Below are 21,230 nucleotides of genomic sequence, written 5' to 3' on the forward strand. Positions count from 1 at the left end.
GAGTAGGAGGGGTTGCTGTCAGCTTGGTAAATACTGCTTTACAGCGCTGATCTTGTGACAGCAGGAGAGCCCTGCTTGGCAGGAGGCTTGAATAGACTTTGTAGTAGAGCACCAAGAGCACCGGGGAGGCATCCTGCCTTTCCTGAAATTCCTAAACAAAGGTACCCGGCAATGTAGAGACTAGGAAAAGTATTAACTCTTGATCTTGAAGTAAATGCTCACAGGATTTCTGCAAGAAGTACACTGTGTTCCCACATGACCAGACCCTGTCTCAGGATACTGTGTGACTCACAGAGAAAACAAGCATTGGCATAGCCAATAGGTCTCGCTTTTTGGACCTTATATGTATTTAGTTATGCTGCACAATATCCTTGGTGCAACAACATCAACTGTTGCATGGCTAAACACTTTTAAGGTCCCAAAGGCAAGACCTATTGGCTATGCCAATGCTTGTTTTGTTTTGGCAGCACAACTGTTTGCCAGAGATATTGTTATCAATTCTTTAAAATATAGAAAGTGGTGCTTTGGATCCTCCCTTAGGAATATTACTTTCTCATCTCACACTATTAGCTGTTTGGTGTATCTTTCTCCATTCTATAGATATCTTGCTTTGCCTTACACGAAGGACTATTATACCTCAGAAAAATGCTCTCAATCATCACTCAACAATCATCAATTCTTTCTTACATGTATTTTATAGAAAAAGCAATCATTTTTTACTCCAATAATGTTTTTATTGGGACTCAAATGTGCGGCAATAACACCACCACCTCTGCTACCACCATTAAATACGACCACACCAACAACACCATAATATAATGCAAATAGCAACGTGGATAACGGCCCCTTGAAACAGTGGGTAGTATTAGGGTGACGGGCTGTCTCCTATCTACATAGGGCAGGGGTCTTAAAACTGGGGTCAGGTCCCTGCTTGGCACATGCCTGGTATGATGCTCGAGGAGTACGTGGGAGCTTTTTTCTGACTGTTGAATCTGCTCTGTTTCTATTTCTCATAGGTTTTTGGGTTTGACTTCCAATGGAAGGTGAGGCGAAAGGTTGTTGTTCAACTTGTTTTGCTTAGCAGAAGGCAAAGATGACACTTACCTCCACGTTTCCAAAACTGTTTGCCGTCCTTTTAAAAAGTCTTAAAATATAATGAACGCTTTACTGTTGCTTCTTGTAAGAAAGATTGGCTAGAGGCTGGTAGGGATGACGCCAATGACCTGTGCTCAAGGGCATCAAGTAGGGGTGTGTGGCGCAAGCCCCCCGCAGCGATCCTTGCCCCTTCCCTGCTTCCGTGATCCTTTGGCCTGAGGCAGCAGGCTGTGGCAGCCCAGGCACAACTTCCTTGTCCTCCTCTCGCAAGTCGCATGACGGGAGCGAGGAATCCTAAGAAGCTATTGACGACACCTGGCTCTTAAGGGCAGTCCGCGACCTGTGCTCCCACTTTGGAGTGGCCACGGTGACATCAGGACCGGAGTGAGGCACAGCACATTGGGTCAGAACACAACTGCATAAAAATCCCGCCCACACAGCCCCTTATTCTTAAGCTTCACAAGATGCAGTTGGGATAGTGGCATGCAACAGTCAATGATTTCAAGGTAGGGCGAGCGACCAGATCTTGAGAACCCAAACCAGGACATTTTTCAAAAATAGAAGAAGGACTGCAATTTTACATCAACGGAGCGGCGCAGAGTGGCAGCTCTTATCAACATAGGAACACAGAAGAGGCACGAAGAAAATAATTAAAATGTAATTTCTAAAACTAGCACCTTATTATAACAGCTGCTAACTAGCACAGCTTTAGGACACCCAAAAAGTGCCTCTCAATGGTTTCAGTCGACCCTCTCTAAAAACTGGGACAGGAGCCAAAATTGCCAAAATCTGCAGGGACAGCGAGTGAAAACCCAGGACGCCTGATCACCCAATTTCAAGAACCGATGTACTCCCTATCATTACCTTTTTAAGAACAGCACTGATTTTACGGGAAGTAATCCTTATTCTGCAAATGTATTCATGCTGGTCGGAGGGTTAGGCTCACAGTATAACCAGCGTAGGCCTTGGGGCTGAAGCCCTGGTCTCACATTGTGCAGCCCCTTTCTTCAGCCTTGTGTTGGGGAGGTGAGATCATGGCAGGGGCAGGAGGTACAGAGAGTTGGGACTGCCACTGAGGGATGCCACTAGTTTCCCACTGAGCCCACCCCTAACCCACATGCAACTCTCACGTGCAAGTGATTATGCATCGCCCCAGGATTTACATCAACATCAAGTTTCCTAAACTGAATAAAAAGAAATCTCAACAAGTGAGGAAAGAAAACCCCCCAAAAGAAATGATGCAGTGAGTCTGCATTAAAAACTGTTCTCATCGGTTTCTCCGGGTGATTTATGGCTTTCCAAAATGGTCTCGAGCAGCCTCCCGAGCCCAGTCAACCTAAGGCCCAGTTAATCAGCCCACATCTGCACATTCTTTTTTGCAGTGTGGTAATGTGAAACCTCGAGCTGGGCCGTTTGCATCGGAGGAGCTGCCTGGCTCCCAGACTGCTGCATGGGAACATTCCATGGTGGTTCAAAAAGGGAACATTCAGGCAGACATGGAGGAAAGCGTCTGGAAGAGCTAAAAAGCACAAGGGGGGAGGGAGACGGTGCAATTGAAGAGGGGTAAAGGGGAGAGGGGAGGGGTGGGGAGGACCGCGCAGCTACTTAGCTACTTAGAAGGGAGAGACTTGAGGATGAGGAGAGGTGCAGGGAAGAAATGGAGGAAGGGCAAGAGAGGGCACTCAGGAGACACACAGAGGAAATTCGATGAGAGCGCCTGGAGGGACTGAGGAAAAAAAGAAAGACCCTTTCTGAAGAGACAGAGTAACCGGAAAACCAAGGAGAGAGGTGAAGTGAGTAGAAGAGAAGACCGGGTTTAGAGCATTCTGCTACTGAACACTTTGCCAAGGAGTTTAACCATGTGCGCAGCAAACGCTGAAAGCCCCGTTTTCTACAGCAGCATCGGGAGGGAGTTTGGGTGACTGCAGAGTCCAAGTACAGGCCCTCCTTTGTTGATGAATTAAACAGCTATGCATCTGCAGGGCTGCTTGCAGGGCTTTCCCAAGTCCGTGGCCTGCTTGTGAGGGGAAAAAGACGCCTTGATCGTTCTGTTCTGAAAGGCTTGAGTATTCACGTGGTGAGCACAGAGGAACAAGCCCAGGAGTTGTGTGCACGTGCGCGCTAAACAGAAATTTTTAAAAAATCACGCGAGTGGTGCGTGCTATGGCAAAAGTGAAAGCAGCTACGACGCCACGTCTGGCGAGTGATGTGCGATATGCGCGCACCATGACAAGAGAGGAAAGCCAGATGGCACCTCTGCTCGTGCCTGTGCGCGTAACCACACACTATGCCAGACAAAAAACTGTGGTCGGCTTTTTAAAGCCCACTCACTAAATGTCTCGCCAGAGCAGCGCATGCGCTGGCTCAGGCGAGACCTAAAAAACTATTGGTCACCCTCGACTCCAAAAAGGCATTTGCCCGTCATTGCATTTAGGCGATAACTAAACATTGATGTCTGATTCAGCTGACTGCTGTGTGGAAGGCATGCTTCATGAGGAAACACTGATTTTGGTGGATTTTGGGATTTACAGTAGACTGCCAACATGAACAAGCATTTGCAATGTAATAGGTCTCGCATTTACATGAGTTTAATCTATTGGTATTGTAAAGGACAATGCCTTTTATTTATGTTTTAAAAACAAATCAAAAATAAAAGGCATTGTTATGTGCAATGTCAATTGCTCAAACTTGTGTAAATGCGAGACCTATAGCATTGCAACAGAGTACAGGTCTGTCAAACTCTAAATCAGTTGCAGAGGCCCACATTCTGCAAATCAGAACTGACCCTGCTCCTCATGGGACTAGTCCATCCCACAAAGTGGTGACCCCACACATTCTCCTCACCCTGTGGCCCACTGTTTTAGTTAGAAATGTGAGCCCCCTTCCCGAATCTTACTGAGTAAACTACGCTCCTGGCTCCTTAACATTTATATGAGCTCTCTGGCAGCCATGATTCGGGCTTCTGTCATACCATGACCACACTCAACTACCTAACCTGGAAGAACACTGCTAACCAACTTAAATCTTGGGGTTTCTGCCTTTAGCCACAGAAAAGAAAACCTGCAATCCATGCTCTAATCACCTCCAGACTTGACTACGCTAACTCATTTGTACCTGGGTCTGCCTAAATATCTAAATAGGAAACTTCCGTTGGATCAAAACTCTGCGGCTATGTTGCTTTTGAATCTACCTTTTATTGGTGCTAAATTATGGAACACGCTCCTTCGAGTGGTCTGTGCTACTCAATTAGGACAGCTCCCGAGTCTTAAAAAATATGAACATTTAATTTTTTAATTAAATTTAGTTGTCTGGGTCTTTTTTTTAATCCCTTCTCCCAGTACCTCAGATCTGGTAACCTGAGGTACCTAGCACCCAGAAGCTCTTTGAGCTGACCAGACGCTCTATAAATTCACTTTATATTACATGACAATAATTTTCTCGGCCTCAGATGGTTGAAGAGCTCGGCACCAGCAGGGGCCCATATATGGTACGGGCACGATGAAGACATTGTTTTGCAGAAGGCACGTTATCCTTCTGACATGTCAAACTGATATTTGAAAATATCACATCTCTACGGCAGGTGCATTTCCTCCCTGTCATCTCACTTTAAATGCAGATCTCTAAATTAACCCAACGAGCTATCTGCGTCGACAGCTGGATACTTTACAATGCAGGGGTAAGGAAGTGACTTCCCTCTGGCTACGAAAGAGGAGGAGGAAGACCACAAACTGGCGCAGCAATGCATGAAAAAGTGTTCTCTTCAAGACAGGGTGGTGAGAGAGGGAGGGGTCAGATGAGTCTCAGACAAATGCCACAGTTCAGGAAAGAAGACCAATTGGTGGGCAGAGAGACAGGAGGACGAGGAACAGGGAAGGCAAGAGTAACGGAGGGTATACAAAGAGAAATAGAGAAGGGGGCAGAGAGAGTAGAGGCACGAAGAAATTTAAATTGAAAGAAAAAGTTGGGCAGAACGAGAGAAAGAGAAAAGAGCGTGAACGCAAAAAGTAAGGAGAGAAAGAGACGAAAATGACAACATGAAAAAGAAAGTAAGTAGGTAGCAGGGGAAGAAAGTCGGAACCGAGAGTGGGAAAGAAAAAGGGTAGAGGGGAGGGAGGAGACAAACAGCCCGGCACTAGAGGAGACCCAGAGGGAAAAGAGAATTTAGGAGGAAAGGCAAAAGAGAGCAAGCAAGAAGGAAAAGGAACGAGGGAGCAGAGGAGAACATAAGAGAGGAGGAAAGATGATGAAGAGAAGGGAAGAGGGTGTGAATGAAGGAGAGAAGGGGGGCTTGTGCTGGCATACAAGAGCGGCAGACTGGGAGGTGGGCAGTGCCGAGGCCAGCCATGCTGCAGGACATGCAGGTGAAGGAGACGGTAGCACCAGGAGTACAGGGACTGAACCTGACATCCAAGCAGGCATGGAGGGTAAGAGACGCGTCCCATACTTTTCTCACTGAAGTTTTGTATAGCGCTGGCATGCCATCTTCTGAGCACTAGTCATGAGATTGAACAGGACGCCTGTATTTCCTATCTCTGCGGTGGAATAACTCACCCAGGAGATTTTATCGTTGCATTCTGATATGTTTAGTCTTGATTTTATCGTGCGCTAAATAGGATGTCCAGGGAAGTCCCAGAATGCAAGTCCCAGTAAGCAAAGCAAAAACACGGGCCCGATAAACTACTTACAAAGGAATCTCATAATCTTGACTACACCGAGGGAGTTTTCCCGCACAGTGCCGGTAATTGCGGGGGGTGGGGCAGCAGCTAAACTGGGCAGACTCGCGCCCTCGCCTTCGAAGTTTCTGCATTTGAAAAGCAGCCAGCCACTGAGTAAGGCTTACACACTGGATAGCGCGCCGTGCGCTCGTTCTGATGAAGCACCGGTGAGCCATACACCTGCACATCGCCTGTCCGGGCGCGTGCATGCACATCTCCTGTCCCCCTTCGGCTAAGAAACCGACGACAATAGATCTCGCCAAGGCGAGCAGCGCATGCACTGCATCGCTAGGTGAGACCTAAAAATTAGGTGATCTCCATTGAGGCCACCATAGTTTCTAGGGGCTAAAGTCTGTCTAAAACAGAGGATGTTGCCAAGTACAGTCTTGCAAGAACTGTGCAGTTGGATTCATCAATGTTGGTGACACAGGATGGCAACAAGATGCAACAGAATTTTAAATACTTAGACCTACCGGTCTTGATTCAAATTGAACATAGACTGATTGACCAGAAGAGAATCTGCGAGCTGCCAACATTCTTAAAGCTACCATTAACTCCCAGGTACAAGCAAAGAAATTATGACAGTTGGTACTCTGGCCCCCTCTCCTGGTTATCCAAACCTCAGGTCATAAAATGAGGTGGAAGAGCAACTTGTAGTCTATAGTTGTTTTCAATCTGTATTGCATGTTTGTTGCATGTTTGTTAGCAGTGACGTCTGGGAGTTCCCGTCATGACACCAAGGAATAATTCAAGTATCTGAATCTATTAAAAATACCAATGCTGGAGTACTGTAGTTATAGGTAAGTAACTTTTTCTTTTGTGTATTGAGATGACGGGTGCTATAGATTCAATCTTCATAGCTGCTGCCAACTCTTCTGAAGATGTCGCCCCTATCTTTTGAGGACATTGAGTTAGTTGGGCTACCAAGGTACTTGTATGTTGAATGTGAGTGCTTTAAGTTCGAGTAGGTTTGATTTTATTAAGGCTCCAAGATTGATTTGTTTGTTGTGGAGAGTTCACTGTAGATAATTGAGTAGCTTCTCATAAATTGAACTTTGAGTGCAGGTCAAATGTAGCAGAGTGGAATGTCGTTTAGAGAGTTTGTAGGTGTTTTGAGATTATGTTGATTATCCAAATAGAAGAGCAAAAGGAGTGGCTGAGAAAGGAATAGCCTCATGCTCAAACCAGTGGCTATACAATGAGTTTGAGGAATGCGGTATTCTAACCAGGTGATCTGTAATAAAGGTGTAAACCCAGGAAGTGCATAGATGTAGTTTGATAAAAGCAGGCTGGAGCTGTAATGAAGGATGTGAGGGTAAGTTGACCAATAAGTATGTGTAAATTAAGGATTTATGTAGTCTCTGTTCTCAAGCCGAATCTTGTCCAGCAACCCCAAACCTATGGATCAATTTCACTGTTATGTGTTTTTTTTACATCGCATCGCCAAGGTTGATAAATTTAACCTGATGAATGCAAATTTTTCAAAATTTTGTCTTTTAATGGGAGAAAGCCTCTTGTCCCATTACTGTTATTTCTGCTCTCCCTGCCTCAGCAACATCCTCCTTTTATCCTCCTACTTCTCTTGCTTTTCTTCCCGGGGTGTGGTGGTCTGATTGTGAGCCTCTGCCTGAGCCATCGTTACTTCTGAGTCCTTTTTGTTGCGTCTGTCAGTGTCTTTCTGAATGTCTGCATAGCGTAATGGGGAGTCATTTTGGAGACGCCTACAGCCAGAGTCTATTTGTTTTTTAAAAGTTGTATTATATAGTCCCAAAAATGCATAAGCAAGAATGATTTAAGGTTTGTATTGCTGGAATAAGACATAAGGGGACCAGAACTTTTCATCAAATTAAAAGAGGGCTGATTATTTGTAATAAATTATAGAGAATTTAGAACTTATAAATGGATAATGTGCAATTACCCCAGTAAACAGCAATAATGACAAATACTGCAATTGCATTGGTTGTTTTTTTCTCTCTCCTTTCTCTCCTCTCTTAATGTATTGCTTATTTTTTGACATAATGTGTAATTGTTGATCTTTTTCTGTTACATTGTTGAACCTTATGTAAAGCGCTCTGATACCTTCGGGTCTAGCCAGCGCTATATAAAAGTCTTTAAATAAAATATATAAATAAACATAAGCTTATGATTTTCGTGCAAAAGTCAATTTCTTTTCGAAGGCTTATGCAGTTCAAAAACAAGACCAATCATGCCTGAAAAAAATATTTGACATAATGAGAAGAGTGCATACAGTCTAATGCTTTGGGATTGTGGTGTGCGATGTATACAAGAATTGATGATAGAAACAACATAGCAAAATAAAAAAAGAGCAGAGAAGTTTCTGTGGGAGCATTAGTTCCTTTTCTAGCAATCTGCTGCCTTTCCAAAAGTAGAAGTCGCATCTACTACAGCGGTCTCCTAAAGACATAAGCAACATTTTGCAAGCATTTTCTGTAATCCCACAGAATGGTTCTCGTTGCCGCAGAAGATTTCAATCATGGAGGGCAGTTGTACTTGACGATTTCATCGATACGTTTGTATTAAAATTCAGTGCACATGAAAAGAGAACGAGTTGTTTTTCAGTGATGCAGAAAAGTGCATTTGCTCTACAGAATGGCGAAAACTCTGCATGTAACTGCATGAAAATCTTCAGTACCCAGTACTCTGTACTGGGAACTGGGAGAGTGACAAGAGAGGGGGCCCAGGAGACCAAGGACACACAATATTATATTAACTAGCCTGTGTCAATGGAGAACTTGGACAGGAGCGCAACGGTGAAGAGGAACCGAGCCTTCGAAAATGGTTGCCCAGAGTGCCAGCCCAGAGGTGGGACAGACCTCAGCATGTGGTGTTGGAGATTGGGGGGGGGGGGGGGGGGGGGGGTGAGGTCCACAGAGGAGCACGTACCTTTCTGCCCCGAGTGATAAAGTCACCTACTGAGACCCTCAGTGACCTCAAACCAGGAAGTCATATCAAGATGCATCCGAGCTGGATTAAAATGTCTGGAAAGTTTCAACAGAAGAACTGAGGACCATCTGTGGCAACCCAGACATATAGGGAAGCAGAGGTCCAGACAGTGGCCGGATGTGCAAATGGATGGGCTGAATCAAGTGTTGGAGGTTCATGATTCTGAATCACGTGCGACACCCGGCAAATGGACTCTGGGTATAGCGGTCCAGCACCGACATCGCTGACTGCCCAGGGCTCACAGGCCCGAAGTAGAGGGAGTGGTCTTCCACCAAGAAGATTCTGCAGGCCCTCTGCTGCACAGCACAGTAATCCCAGCAGTCCCCTCTCACTAGGCCATGGCAGGCAATGGGTGGGGGCTCAGTTGCTTTGACGAGGACCCTGTATTGACTTCATAGGCTCATATTCGTGGTGTATGTTAAACAGAATCGTGTATGATCATGCTATAAGTGTGAGGGTGTATGGAAGAGTGATGTGATCTGTGGTAACAATGAGTTCTCCCTTGCTGTGATTGCAAACTTTATATAGTTTACCATGTTTGGAGAAGTTGATTGGTGAATATGATGGTACCATTGGTAATGTGTTTCTTTGAGAATACACTGGTGCAGTCCACATTTACTCATGCTGTTGTTTGATTTTCAGGGACATTGGCAGCTTGGATAAGTATGGTTACTGTAAGATTGTCGGGCGTATTAAGGACATGATTATTCGAGGTGGCGAGAACATCTATCCAGCAGAGATCGAGCAGTTTCTACACACGCACCCTAAGATTGATGAAGCACAGGTCTGGAAAAGCAAGGGGATTCCTCCCGCTCCTTTGCACATTTACTCATTTATGTTCTGGTGCTGGCCTGATGGCCATTTGGAATGACAGTTTCATGATACAAAGTTGAATGACACACAGATAGGAATATACTCGGTTCACCAGTAGTTCGGTGTAAGATACACCACGGAGATCGGAGCAGATTCATGCACCACACTTTCCTTGTATCGTACATTCAGTTGGGGGCAGATTCTGGGCGACTGTAGTTCTCTGTATAACATGCTGTGCGATTAGGAACAGTCTTGGTGCATCACTAGCTCATTATATGGTAAACCATAGCGGTAAGAACAGACCTGGTGCACCAGAAGGTTTTTGTATCATAAACCACGCAGTCAGGAAGAGACTCAGTGTGACAGGAGTGTTTTGTTTGGTGTGTCATCTATTTAGGAGCATACTAGGTGCACAAGGAATTCTTAGTATAGTATGCCATGCATTTAGGAGCAGATTTGTTGCCCCCCAAGTTCTATGCATTGTATGTCCTGCTGTTATGGCCCGAATTATTGCACCTGGTGTTTGCACGGCATGCTATGCAGAAAGGACAGAATCAAAGCACCAGTAGTTTATTGTACACCATGTCAGGCAGTCAGAAACAGACTCCATAACTTTTTCAATGGCGTACCATGTAATTTTTTTTTTATGCTATGCAGCTCGGCTTAGTCCATTGTATGTTATGGACGGCAATGCACCAGAAGTTCTTTGTATGGTATGCTTTATTTATTTGTATAGCGCAAGCCAGGCGTCACTGGTGTCAGAGTACTGTAGACAAATGTAGGTACAAAACAGGCTGACATTACAGACAACAAAGGAGCTGCTTGCAGATGTAATGTTGATGGAAGAACAACCTGCATCTGTGCTGATGTATATTTATAAAAAAATAATTATTTGTGGATGGAGTTGTCTGTGAAGTCTTTGACTGACAACTGTCTCTTCCTCCCAAGGTGATTGGCATAGACGATGAGCGGATGGGAGAAGAGGTCTGTGCCTGTTTAAGGCTGAAAGGCGGCCAGGAGTGCACTGCTGAGGAAGTTAAGGCTTTCTGCAAAGAAAAGGTAAGCATTTGACCTTCCCCAGCATCCCATTTACAGCTAAATCCTTTCTTGAAAAGCCAAGTAAGAAAATAGTTGCTTTCCTGTAACTACACTTCTCCGGCATTGGTATCTTTCATAGATGTGCATGCTTGAATTATTCCCTGCATCCTCAGTAATCATTCAGCGATTCAGATTGGCATCTATTGTGAAATGCAGTTGTGGATTTTTAAAATCTGAATGTTCTCACAAGCGTCCTTGAGGTAGTAAAAGAAAAGCTAGAAGACATCATCCCTAGGAGTAACTTGAATTTGCCTGCTGCAATTTGGATTTTTGTATCAGTATCCTGGGCTAGGTTCATCCATCTCAAGCCTCTTTCTTGTGAGGGATACACTTTCCAATTATCCAAAATAAATCTGTGCTCCTAGAAACATCTCAGTTGCAGGGATAAAAACAGATGTCACCATGTCCAATGTCAATCTGATTTGTTGGCTACCTAGATGTGCGAGTTGCCAAATAATGGAAGACTTGCACCCCAAGATGGCATGGATGTGCTGCTACAGGTGAAATGCATTTTGTAAAGACTCGTGGACTTGTGTTGCGGCCAAATTAAAGGGTATTGAACTGATAATTCTTTTTTTGAAAAAAGATTTTATTATGTTTTTGAACAAAACAGAACAAAACCAAGGCTAGGTCAGACACATAGCATGCAGGACAAGCAGGTGAATCATCATTATCACATAAATACACTCTTTTGCATGTACAAAAAGGGGGAGTGCAGAAGGATCTCTCTTGTAGACCTAAATGCAATGTAGGCTCACTGGAGTGCAATTTGTTTTGTCCATGGGCTGGGTCTGCAGGCTTCTTTGTAAATCCCCCGATGCTCCCCCCAGTTTTTCCCAATCTAAAAGTATTCACAGGGACAACCGCTAGCCAGATGATCTGGACACTCCAGGCCCTTGAAGAAATCCATGTCCTTTGCTCATCCAACCCAGGTCAGACCCCTACATTTTTCCACTCCCTTGAAACGTCCCGCTTGGCCACAAGCAATTCGATCCACAGCAGGGCCTTCTGATATCTCGAACTTATAATTCTGACCATTGACCATTAAACCTTAGATATTTTCGATGACAAACAAGGAATATGTATCCTCTAGGTGTATGAATGCAAAATGAACCCTCCATTCTTGGATTAAAGTGTATCCAATGTCGTCACCATCTTGAAGCCTTGTTTCTTGATGAATTTTGTGGATCGCTCTTATTCTAAAATAGTTCCCCATTTCCTGATTTTTTTTCTTGAAAAGGAAGATTCTTGACTACAACCCTTGAGTTTGCAGGGCCTTCACTACTAGCTGTGCTGCATACTTGTAGAGGAGATGTAAGATTTCTCCCTGCAAAGCTTCTAGGTTAAGACTGTTTTCTTTCTTTGGAGGTTGAGGACATGGCCTAGAAAGAAAATCTATTGGAAGGGCATACCATAATATGAGGTGGTGTTGGCCAGGTCAGGAGACACACCAGTATCTTTCCACCAGCAGTATAGATGTCCAAGGGGACAGTAAGCTGAGGAGTTAAGTTTGACAAGCTTAATCTTAGCCTTAGCTATGAGAGGCTCTTTGCTCTTTCCTTTGTTGTTTACTGGATGATTTATGGTGCTTTCCTTACAGTGAGTAATGTTCTCCACGATGCCTATAGTAATGTTATTTTTAATTGGATTAGAGTGTTAATAATACCATCTTTTTGTCCATAGTATTCCGTTCATTGGTAATTTTGAAAAGTGCCCAAAGAAACGTGTCATTATTGACCTTGATGACTTGGAAGGCTTTCTCCACACATTTAAAAAAATAGGTGCTCCCCATCAAGGGGCGCATCTAGGGCCTTAGATTGCACCTCAGATCTAAGCGATGTGCTGCAAAGCTAATAGACATGCTTCTGTTGGCAACTGGCAAAAGGCAATTCTAGAGGCATTTAAAGAGGTATCAATCAATAAGAGCGGACGATTCAAATTCTCGTTCCTTCAAGATAACATTTTCCTGGGACTCATCTGGCAATCTGTCCATGAGAACAGAGTTATAGTGCCTTAGTTCTCAAATATAGCATTATACGATGGTTCAGGCATTAGCAATCCTTTTCAATGTTGCTGCAAATACTTTAACATACTTGCCTATGGTGTCCACTTGGTGCCCTTTCTTGTCTGGGAATACTGTGCATGGATCTGTTGTGTTGAGTGGATGATGTTGCATTGCAGTTGAGATGACTGAATAATTCTTAATTTGATTTAAAAAAAACTGGCAGCAGTTGTATCAGGAAGCTTATACTTTTCTCTACCGGAGCCACAAATGTTGAGCTTTTGGCTGGATTCCTCATACAAGTTAGACTTTCTTTCTAACAGTAGTGTATGATATGAATAGATCTGATGGATTACCTAGCTTTATCTTTAAAATAAATAATCATGATTGTCTTTACTTCCATTTTTAATCACAAGTGGAGAATTGTGAGAAACTGAATCCTGATGAGTTATTTCTGAAGGGCTATATGCATCCCACAGAGACATATGGCCATCCAGAAAGGACATGTTGCTACCACCCTGATCATCATCAGTACCATTTTCCTTACTACTTTCACCTTTGGAATCTGGAAAGTCGTCATCTTTGTCTTATGGATGTTAATATAATGGGCCCAAATAGAAATCAACATTTGCAGAGGGACAATGACTGGGTTAGATTGTGTAGAAGACGATGGAAACTGAGGAGTCACAGGTGACCATTGGCACTGATGGGTGAGGTACCAATGGAGCCCGTCTTCTTTAAAACTTACTTTTCAATGAGTCCAGAAGCTCGGCTGGCACTTGAACTTCTGGTGGAGCTGATACCATCAATGGGGGGTCTGTAGCTCCATCTATTGCCATGCTGGTGTGTATATAGGTTTCCTCATGCTGAAAGTCACCATCATGAATTAATTGAATGTACATATCCTTATGAGTTTCTACTCAAAACACATCATACTGACTCTTATCATCTTCATCAGAGTAATCTTGCATTAAATCCTGTTCCTCTCTTTCCTTGGTGAATATAGCGAAAAGGAACTCTTTATTTAGTAGCCTTGGTGGATATTCCCGTATTATTCAAATCAGAGAAATAAACAATTGTACAGGAATGGCTCACACTACAAAACTGATGTGCAAGAGTATAGTAAGTATTGTTGACAGTGTCATTCTCATTCTTGTTGAGGAAGTTACAGTTGTCAGATATATCACCAACGGTGGAGTTGATGGTGCAGATGTGATACCTGGTGCCACTGTGATCAACAATGTATATGTCAAAAGTGGGTTGTTGATGGGGATTGCCATCATTAGCATTCGTGTTACTGTCAATTTCTTGCTCGTAGTCCAAGTGGTCTTGATAATAGTGGTAGTGGTCTTTGTTATTGATGCCATATTTCTTGTCATCAACAGAGTCTTATTCTACGAACAAAGAGGCTTGTTCGTCGTCAACAGTGATGCTGACAATTTCTTTGTTGACAAGACTGTTGATGATGAAGTGTTCTTGATCATCAGTGTGTGGCTGAAGGGGATGTTGCTATTGAAGGTTTGAGAGATCACTCCGAAAGAGCCTTGCATGGTCCATCGCTGGTCTTTCGGATCTTGGTTGTGTTAGGAGGCTTGTCATCTTCACCAAACGTTGGTCCTCCGAGGCAGAGCTAAAGGACGCCTTACTGATTGGTCTTGGCAGTGTTATAGGGGAGCACGCTTGACAGATTAAGCACCAGGTGCCTTCGGTGCAATTAAGAGCTTTCCTTTTCTATTGTAGAATGTCTTGCAGCTGAAGGTCTTGCAAATGGCGCATTACTTCATATAATCTAAATACTCTTTGCTGGCTTCCTAAGATTCATACGGGTTGAAAAGTCATTCCTTCAAGCTGTTGTCTGTCCTGGTGACGATTTGACAGAGGTCTCTGGGATCAGCCTACCTAACTACAAAAAGGAGCATAGGTTGGCAGAGGATAAACAAAACAGAGACAAAAATTAGAATTTAGGTAGAAAAACTCATTTCTGGAGAAGAACGGAGGATTACTATTCATATATTAGATGATAGCTAGCCCCACGCATAACCCTCCTCCTTTCGCAGCTGGGATTGGGAACAGCCATGATGGAGTTATTTATTAGATGGGCAGTAGAAAATGTGAGCAGTTGAGTGCCGAGAAGGAATGGAACTCTGCTCATCTGATTGGCTGAACTTCAAATTATAAAATAAAGTGGATAGACTACATATCGTTTATGGCTGTCCCAGTGTGGTTTGAGAGTAAATGTATGCTGCTATGTTAACATTGATTACTGAGAGCTCCCAGTCTGATATCAGGTGATAGCTCAAACATGTGGATCTTTGAAAGATCCAATGCTGAAGAAAACATTTCAAAGTTGATTGACAGAGTTTGTTTGCCTGACCTGTTTTTGATGTACTTCCAACATTCTGTTCTGTTTCAAGTGTCCTGGAAGGCAAGAAAGAGTTTGCATGGTCAGTCCAGAAGTGCTCTAAAAACTAACACCAATCTAGTGTTGGTGTAGTAGCTACAGATTTTGATTACTCGTAGAGAAGTCAAAAAATGAAGTAAACATGCTCCATTTATTATTTTGATGTGCTGCTTTATTGCCCTGATTTTTTGTGTGTTACCTGGTTTGCTGAGAGGCAATTCTTGATGCTCTGTGGATGCTTGGATTGAGTTTCATTAAGTTTCAACAAGTGTCATTTAGGTGAGGTGGATAAAGCACCTGGATTTTCCACCTAAAATCAGACAAAGTTGAAAATAGACACTTTGAGCCATAAAGATGATATGTCATGTCACTACTGAATTTTCTTGTGAAGAGCGGATCATTAACAGGAGAAAATACAACGTAGTGAAAAGGTAATCTTGTTTTTCAAATTCTAAACTCTCCCGGCTAAAAAGCTTAAAAGATAGGTTTGATGGTGTTTACGGAATTTTCAGAGGCGTTGCCTATTGGTGGCTCACTGTTCTTTTTTTTTTTTTTTAACATAATAGCATTGTGAAGCAGTACCTAGTTACTAAAGTTGGTTTTAAATTGCTGTCTTCCATCAGCTAACATGTTTCATTCTTTGGAGCTCTTGCTGGGATTTTCTTTTTTTTGGCTACGGTTACCATATCACTCAAAAGTTCTCTTATGTTCTTTTTAGTAATATATGCTGTAACATTTCCCTACATAAATTTAATGTTTTCATTCAAATCTTTGATGTCCCCAAAATTTGGTATTGCTTTATAGAAGCGGGCCTACGTAGGAGCAGCTGCGTTGGAGATTAGTGCCTTGGTCTAGGCTGGCTATTTGGAATTTGCTTGCATCCTAGTTCATATGCTCACCATACTGTTCTTTTAATAGTTCTCTCTGTGGTTTCTTTAAATTAGTCGAAACAGTAGCATGCTAGGGCTTCTTTCATTACTGATGGCCGGAGCTTATTTGTACTGCTGTTTTCTAATGCCACTCTGCTTCGGTAGCTCATGTTCAGAACCAAAATATGACAAGCTTTTATGTTATGTATCTATATGATCTGCGCAATGCACACCTAGCTACACTATATGCCACTCCTCTCTACACCACTCTACAACATGCCACTCCACTCTGACGCCCCACTGCACTCTACCAAAAGCCACTCCACAGCACTGCATTCCACTGTAAGGCATACCACTCCACTGTACGTTATACCACTCCACTGTACGGCATGCCACTCCACTGTACGATACACTTCACCTCTCTACAACTGGGCACTTCATTGTACTTGCATGGTAGTCCACTCTATGCCAATCCACTCTAAGACACTCTGAAACCCAGCTCTAGGATACGCCACTCCACTCTACAACATGCCACTCCACTCATGCCATTCCACTCATCTGTACAACGTGGCACTCCACTCTACAACGTGCCACTCCACTGTATACTACTCTACAACACGCCACTCCACTATGACAAGCCACTCCACAGCACTGCACTGTATGACATGCCACTCCACTCTATAATGCGCCCTCCACTCTAACATGACACTCTACTCTGACACTACATGGTACGACACTCTCCTCTACTCAACGACACTCCACTCGACAACACTTCACTCTATGACACTCTACTTTGCTCTCAGCCACTCTACTCAACGCACTTCAGTTGATGCCCATTCACGATACAACACATCACTCCACTCTACAACACACCACTCTATGGCACTCACTTTACTACACTCTACACCACGAGGCTCGATGACTCTCCACTCTGTGACGCTCTAATCCACTCTGTGCCACTCTGACATTCTACTTGATGCACTTCAGCCGATGCTACTCCACTGTACAACACTCCACTCTACAAAACGCCACTTCAGTCTATGACATGCCACTCCACTCTATGCCACTCCATTCTGAGCCCCTCCACTCTAAGACACTCTACAACACGGCACTCTATGAAATGCAACTCTACTGTACTCTACGATATGTCACTCCGCTCCACTCTACTGTACGACACACCACTCTATTCTACTCTACTCCACTCCACTCCATGCCACTCCACTCTACTCCACGATATGCCACTTGACTCTACGCCACTCCATTCTAATCCACAACACTCTACGAGACAACACTTCACTGTATGCCACTCCACGTCACTCCATTCTGACCCGCGACACTCCATGAGACAACATTCCACTGTACCCCACTCCACTCTATGCCACTTAACTCTATGCTTCTCTACAACACTCTACGACACTCTGCCCAACTACCTCTATGCCACTTTACTTCACTCTACTCTGACACACTATTCTACTTCAATCTATGCCACTCCACTCTACGCCACTCCACTCTACGCCACTCCATTCTACGTCACTCTGTTCCACTTCACTGTATCACACTCTGCTCCACTATACATCACTCCACTCTACTCTACAACACTCCACTCTACCACACTCTCGTAGGCTCTACTGGACGCCACTCCACTCTTTGACTCTCTACTCCACTCTAATCCATTCTATGCCACTCCACTCTAAAGCACTTTACTCCACTCTATGCCACGATGCCACTCCACTCAACGCCACTTCGCTCTGACACACCACTCCACTGTACGACATGCCACTCTACTCTACGACATGGCACTCCACTCCCCTCCGCTCTCACTCTACGACACATTACTCTATAACATGCCACTCTACTCTATGACCTACCACTCCACTGTCCTCTACGACATGACACACTACGCCACTCCATGCCACTCCCCCTCTACACCACTCTGCTCTACGCCACTCCACTCTACCCCACTTCACTCAACTCCACCATATTCCACTCTGACACTCCACTCGACAACACTCCACTCTGTGACACTGTACTCCACTCTAAATATAATCAGATGTCACTGTAGTAGTTTATTAATAACTTACCATCTACTATAAAGCCACCATAAGGTACATGTTTAACTTACCTTATTCTTACCATTTACGTCTGTTTTAATATTTCTGATACCTAAACAAATATGGTTAATATCGGTACAAGCGGTATGCAGAGTTTTGGAGGTTCCTGCCCGCCTGACACTAGAAGACTTCATTGGCCACAATACCTTGCCCCATGAGGAAGGGCTTTCCAACAGCCACCTCCGGCTGCTGTCTGACGCGCTATAAAACGCTACCACTACTCCTGCGACGTGAGACGCAGACTGCTGGGGGTTCCTGCCTGCCTGACCCTGGAGGACTTCATTGGCCACACTACCTTGCCATGTGAGGACGGACTTGCCCACAGCTGCTTTCTGCTGCCGTCTGGCATTCTATAAATCAATACCATGATTCCCGCGGCATGGTACACAGAGTCCTGGGGTTCCTGCCTGCCTGATACTGGAGAACTTCATTAGGCTCAATCTTTGCCTCATGAGGAGGGGCTTCCCAACAGTTTCCTCCTGCTGACGTCTGACGCGCTTTACCGCATGGAGGCTTTTCCCGGGTCAAGTGCGGGCACATCCTGCGCCCGTCATTGACAGGACAAGATTGGTTTCTTCTTCTGCCACCATCCTCCGCGACTTCATTCTTGATCAGTCCTGTGAGTACATTTAAGCTTCTGAATAATGGGGAAAAGGAAAGCTGCTGATAACTCTTCAGGGCAAAGTCATGCAGCAGGCAATTTGCTCTTGATGCTATTGACGAACTGATAGAGAATGTGGAGGGCATCTTTGATTACGATTCAACTCGACCTAAGGAGAATGGTGCAAATCCAAAAATTACTCATTATTTTAAAGGGGAGATTATGAAGGGAAATACGGAAAACAAGGAAGCTTCTATTGGCCAAAAGAAACGTGCAAGTACTGTGTTAGGCAAATCAGAGCTTTCCAATTTTATTGAACCAGGCAGCCCATCTACCCCCATGGTCAATTCCCCCTCAGGAGAATATGCAAACCGGCCAAGAAAAGAGGTGTGCCATGTGCCCAATATTAACTGTTCTAATCGTTACACCCCTCTCGCTACCCTGGTCGAGAACACCCCCATGCTCCAATCCGCTGAGGGCAGAGGCTCCACTCAGGCTCTAGCACCAGAAAGCCCTGACTCTATTAAAGCAGAGATGGAAGGTTTGAGGAAGGCTGTGGAAGCACTTGGATGTGGGTCAAGGAGACCTATAGAGTCAATCAAGAACTGGCAGTAAAATATGAGGCCTTTTTGAAAGAACTATGGACAAGTGAGGCCAAAAATCGAGCTTCCCAGTTTTGTGGATGCCCTAGTGTGGGGCAAGCTCAGGAGAACAGGTTCTTCAAGGGCCAAAAAGTACCTTGGACCCCAGAAAACGTTACCCAAATTAGCCAAAATCCAACACTCGGTATAAAGAACCCCCTCCCACCCCCCAGTTATTCCAAAGAGACAGCAAGCCAAAATGATCAACTCCAAAATATCCATGATAGGGCCAGTATTGGAATTGTTAAGTGTTTTCAACAAAGTATGCCAATAAATATTAATTCCCAGATCTTTTTCCCACCCTCAACCACCATCCAACCAGGTACTCAACCTGATATCCAGCAACATCTCTGTGCCTAAAGCCATGGCCCATCAGTGGGTGCTCCACTGCTCCGTCCAAAGAGGGTTTTGCCAGCATTTCATCCATACCAGCCTGTGTTTGCGCTTTATATGACAGTGGCCCATAGATGGACTCCCTGCCAAAGGGAAAGTCTGGAATCTCCACTGAACATGGTGATACATGGGATATGCCACAAACGAAAATGTCTTTCCCTGATTCGATCAGATATTATTTTTTCAGAATGCTTGTCCAACAACTCTTGCAGCTATGACAAGTTCTTGTGAATACATGCAGTAGTGTCAATCCATTTAACATTATTCAACCACCATTCCAAAATAGTAGTGACCAACTTCCCATGGCAAAAGCTGCAAATGATTTCACAAGTGCACTACATGACCCCTCAGAAGACTTAATCCTGCTGTCTTTTGCAAACAGAACATGCTCCGACCATGGAAATAGACACCAGGGAGCCACCCCCATGTAGATCCAACAGAGGCAAATGGACCTCCTTCATCTCCACTCAAAGAAATGGATTGACTGACTGGAACCCACATCACTACCCAACCTTTTACCTCTTCTAGTACCTCTTTAACGCCCAGTTGGGGGCGCTCAGATATGTCAGACATTGATGCCTAAGGAATCTCTACTACTTCTACACTGAAGGCTTTAGCAAATGACTCATGTTGTATTCTTCTATGGAACTTGGCTGGTTTAAAAACTAAATTAAATGATCCTGATTGGGACCTCTTTGTCGATCAACACAAAATGTGTGTTTTCCAAGAAACTTGGGCCCGAACCTTTTTTTAGATGTGGCTATTCGAATTGTTATTGCCCAGCTTTGTCCCAGCCGAAAGGCTGACCAATAGGGGTTTAGTAATTTGGGTAAGAAATGTGTTAAATTATCAATTGGTCGAAATCTCAGATTTTCCCTCTCATGCCCTATGTGACAGAGTTTGCGCTGGACTTCCCAATTGAATGGTGTGAAACAGAGGTTAAATACTTGGGGTAAGTATCACCATTGATCGGGATGAACTGATGCGTCTGAATTATGGCAGGGCGCTGAAAAGCATAACTAGTTACGTCACAAGATGGATTGCACTCCCAATTTCAAAGGCAGAACACACCTCGCCCATTAAAATGATCATTCTCACGAAACTCCTTTATCTTTATTTAAATATCCCGTATGACCCGGGTAGACACTTCTTCTCAGCGCTACTCACAGAGCTGATACGACTAACTTGGGGAGGCAAGCAGCCTAGGATACAATGGGATATGCTTACCAAGCCCTACTCCCAGTGCGGGTTTGATATCCCTGATCTAGAAATATACAACCTTTGCACGCAGGCACATTATGCTCACTATTGGTTTCACCCTCCTAAGTATATGCGACAAGTGGCTACGGAGCACTGGTTAGCAGACCCAATCCCACTGGAAGGAGCTATACTGAGCCCGGTCACGCCTTGAGAGCCTGTCCCTATGCCAGTCACGTGTACAGTGCAAACATGGCAACGCATTGCCAAATGTACGCACACACCCATGATATATTCCCCTCTCCTTCCCTTGGTCTACCACCCTAGGAT

General features: G+C 44.3%; 1 protein-coding gene across 3 annotated transcripts in view; it reads left to right on the plus strand.

Moving 5' to 3' along the window:
- ACSF2 (acyl-CoA synthetase family member 2) overlaps nucleotides 1–21,230 on the plus strand; it is a 720,413-nt gene that overhangs the window by 676,369 nt on the left and 22,814 nt on the right. For all 3 annotated transcript variants that reach the window (XM_085617105.1, XM_085617107.1, XM_085617106.1), the window contains exons 13-14: nucleotides 9,417–9,558; nucleotides 10,536–10,646. In XM_085617105.1, coding sequence (XP_085473231.1) covers nucleotides 9,417–9,558; nucleotides 10,536–10,646 — 253 coding nt within the window. The remainder of the gene's footprint in view (nucleotides 1–9,416; nucleotides 9,559–10,535; nucleotides 10,647–21,230) is intronic.

This window comes from Triturus cristatus, chromosome 7 (assembly GCF_964204655.1).
Source record: "Triturus cristatus chromosome 7, aTriCri1.1, whole genome shotgun sequence".
NCBI classification, from domain to species: Eukaryota; Metazoa; Chordata; class Amphibia; order Caudata; family Salamandridae; genus Triturus; species Triturus cristatus.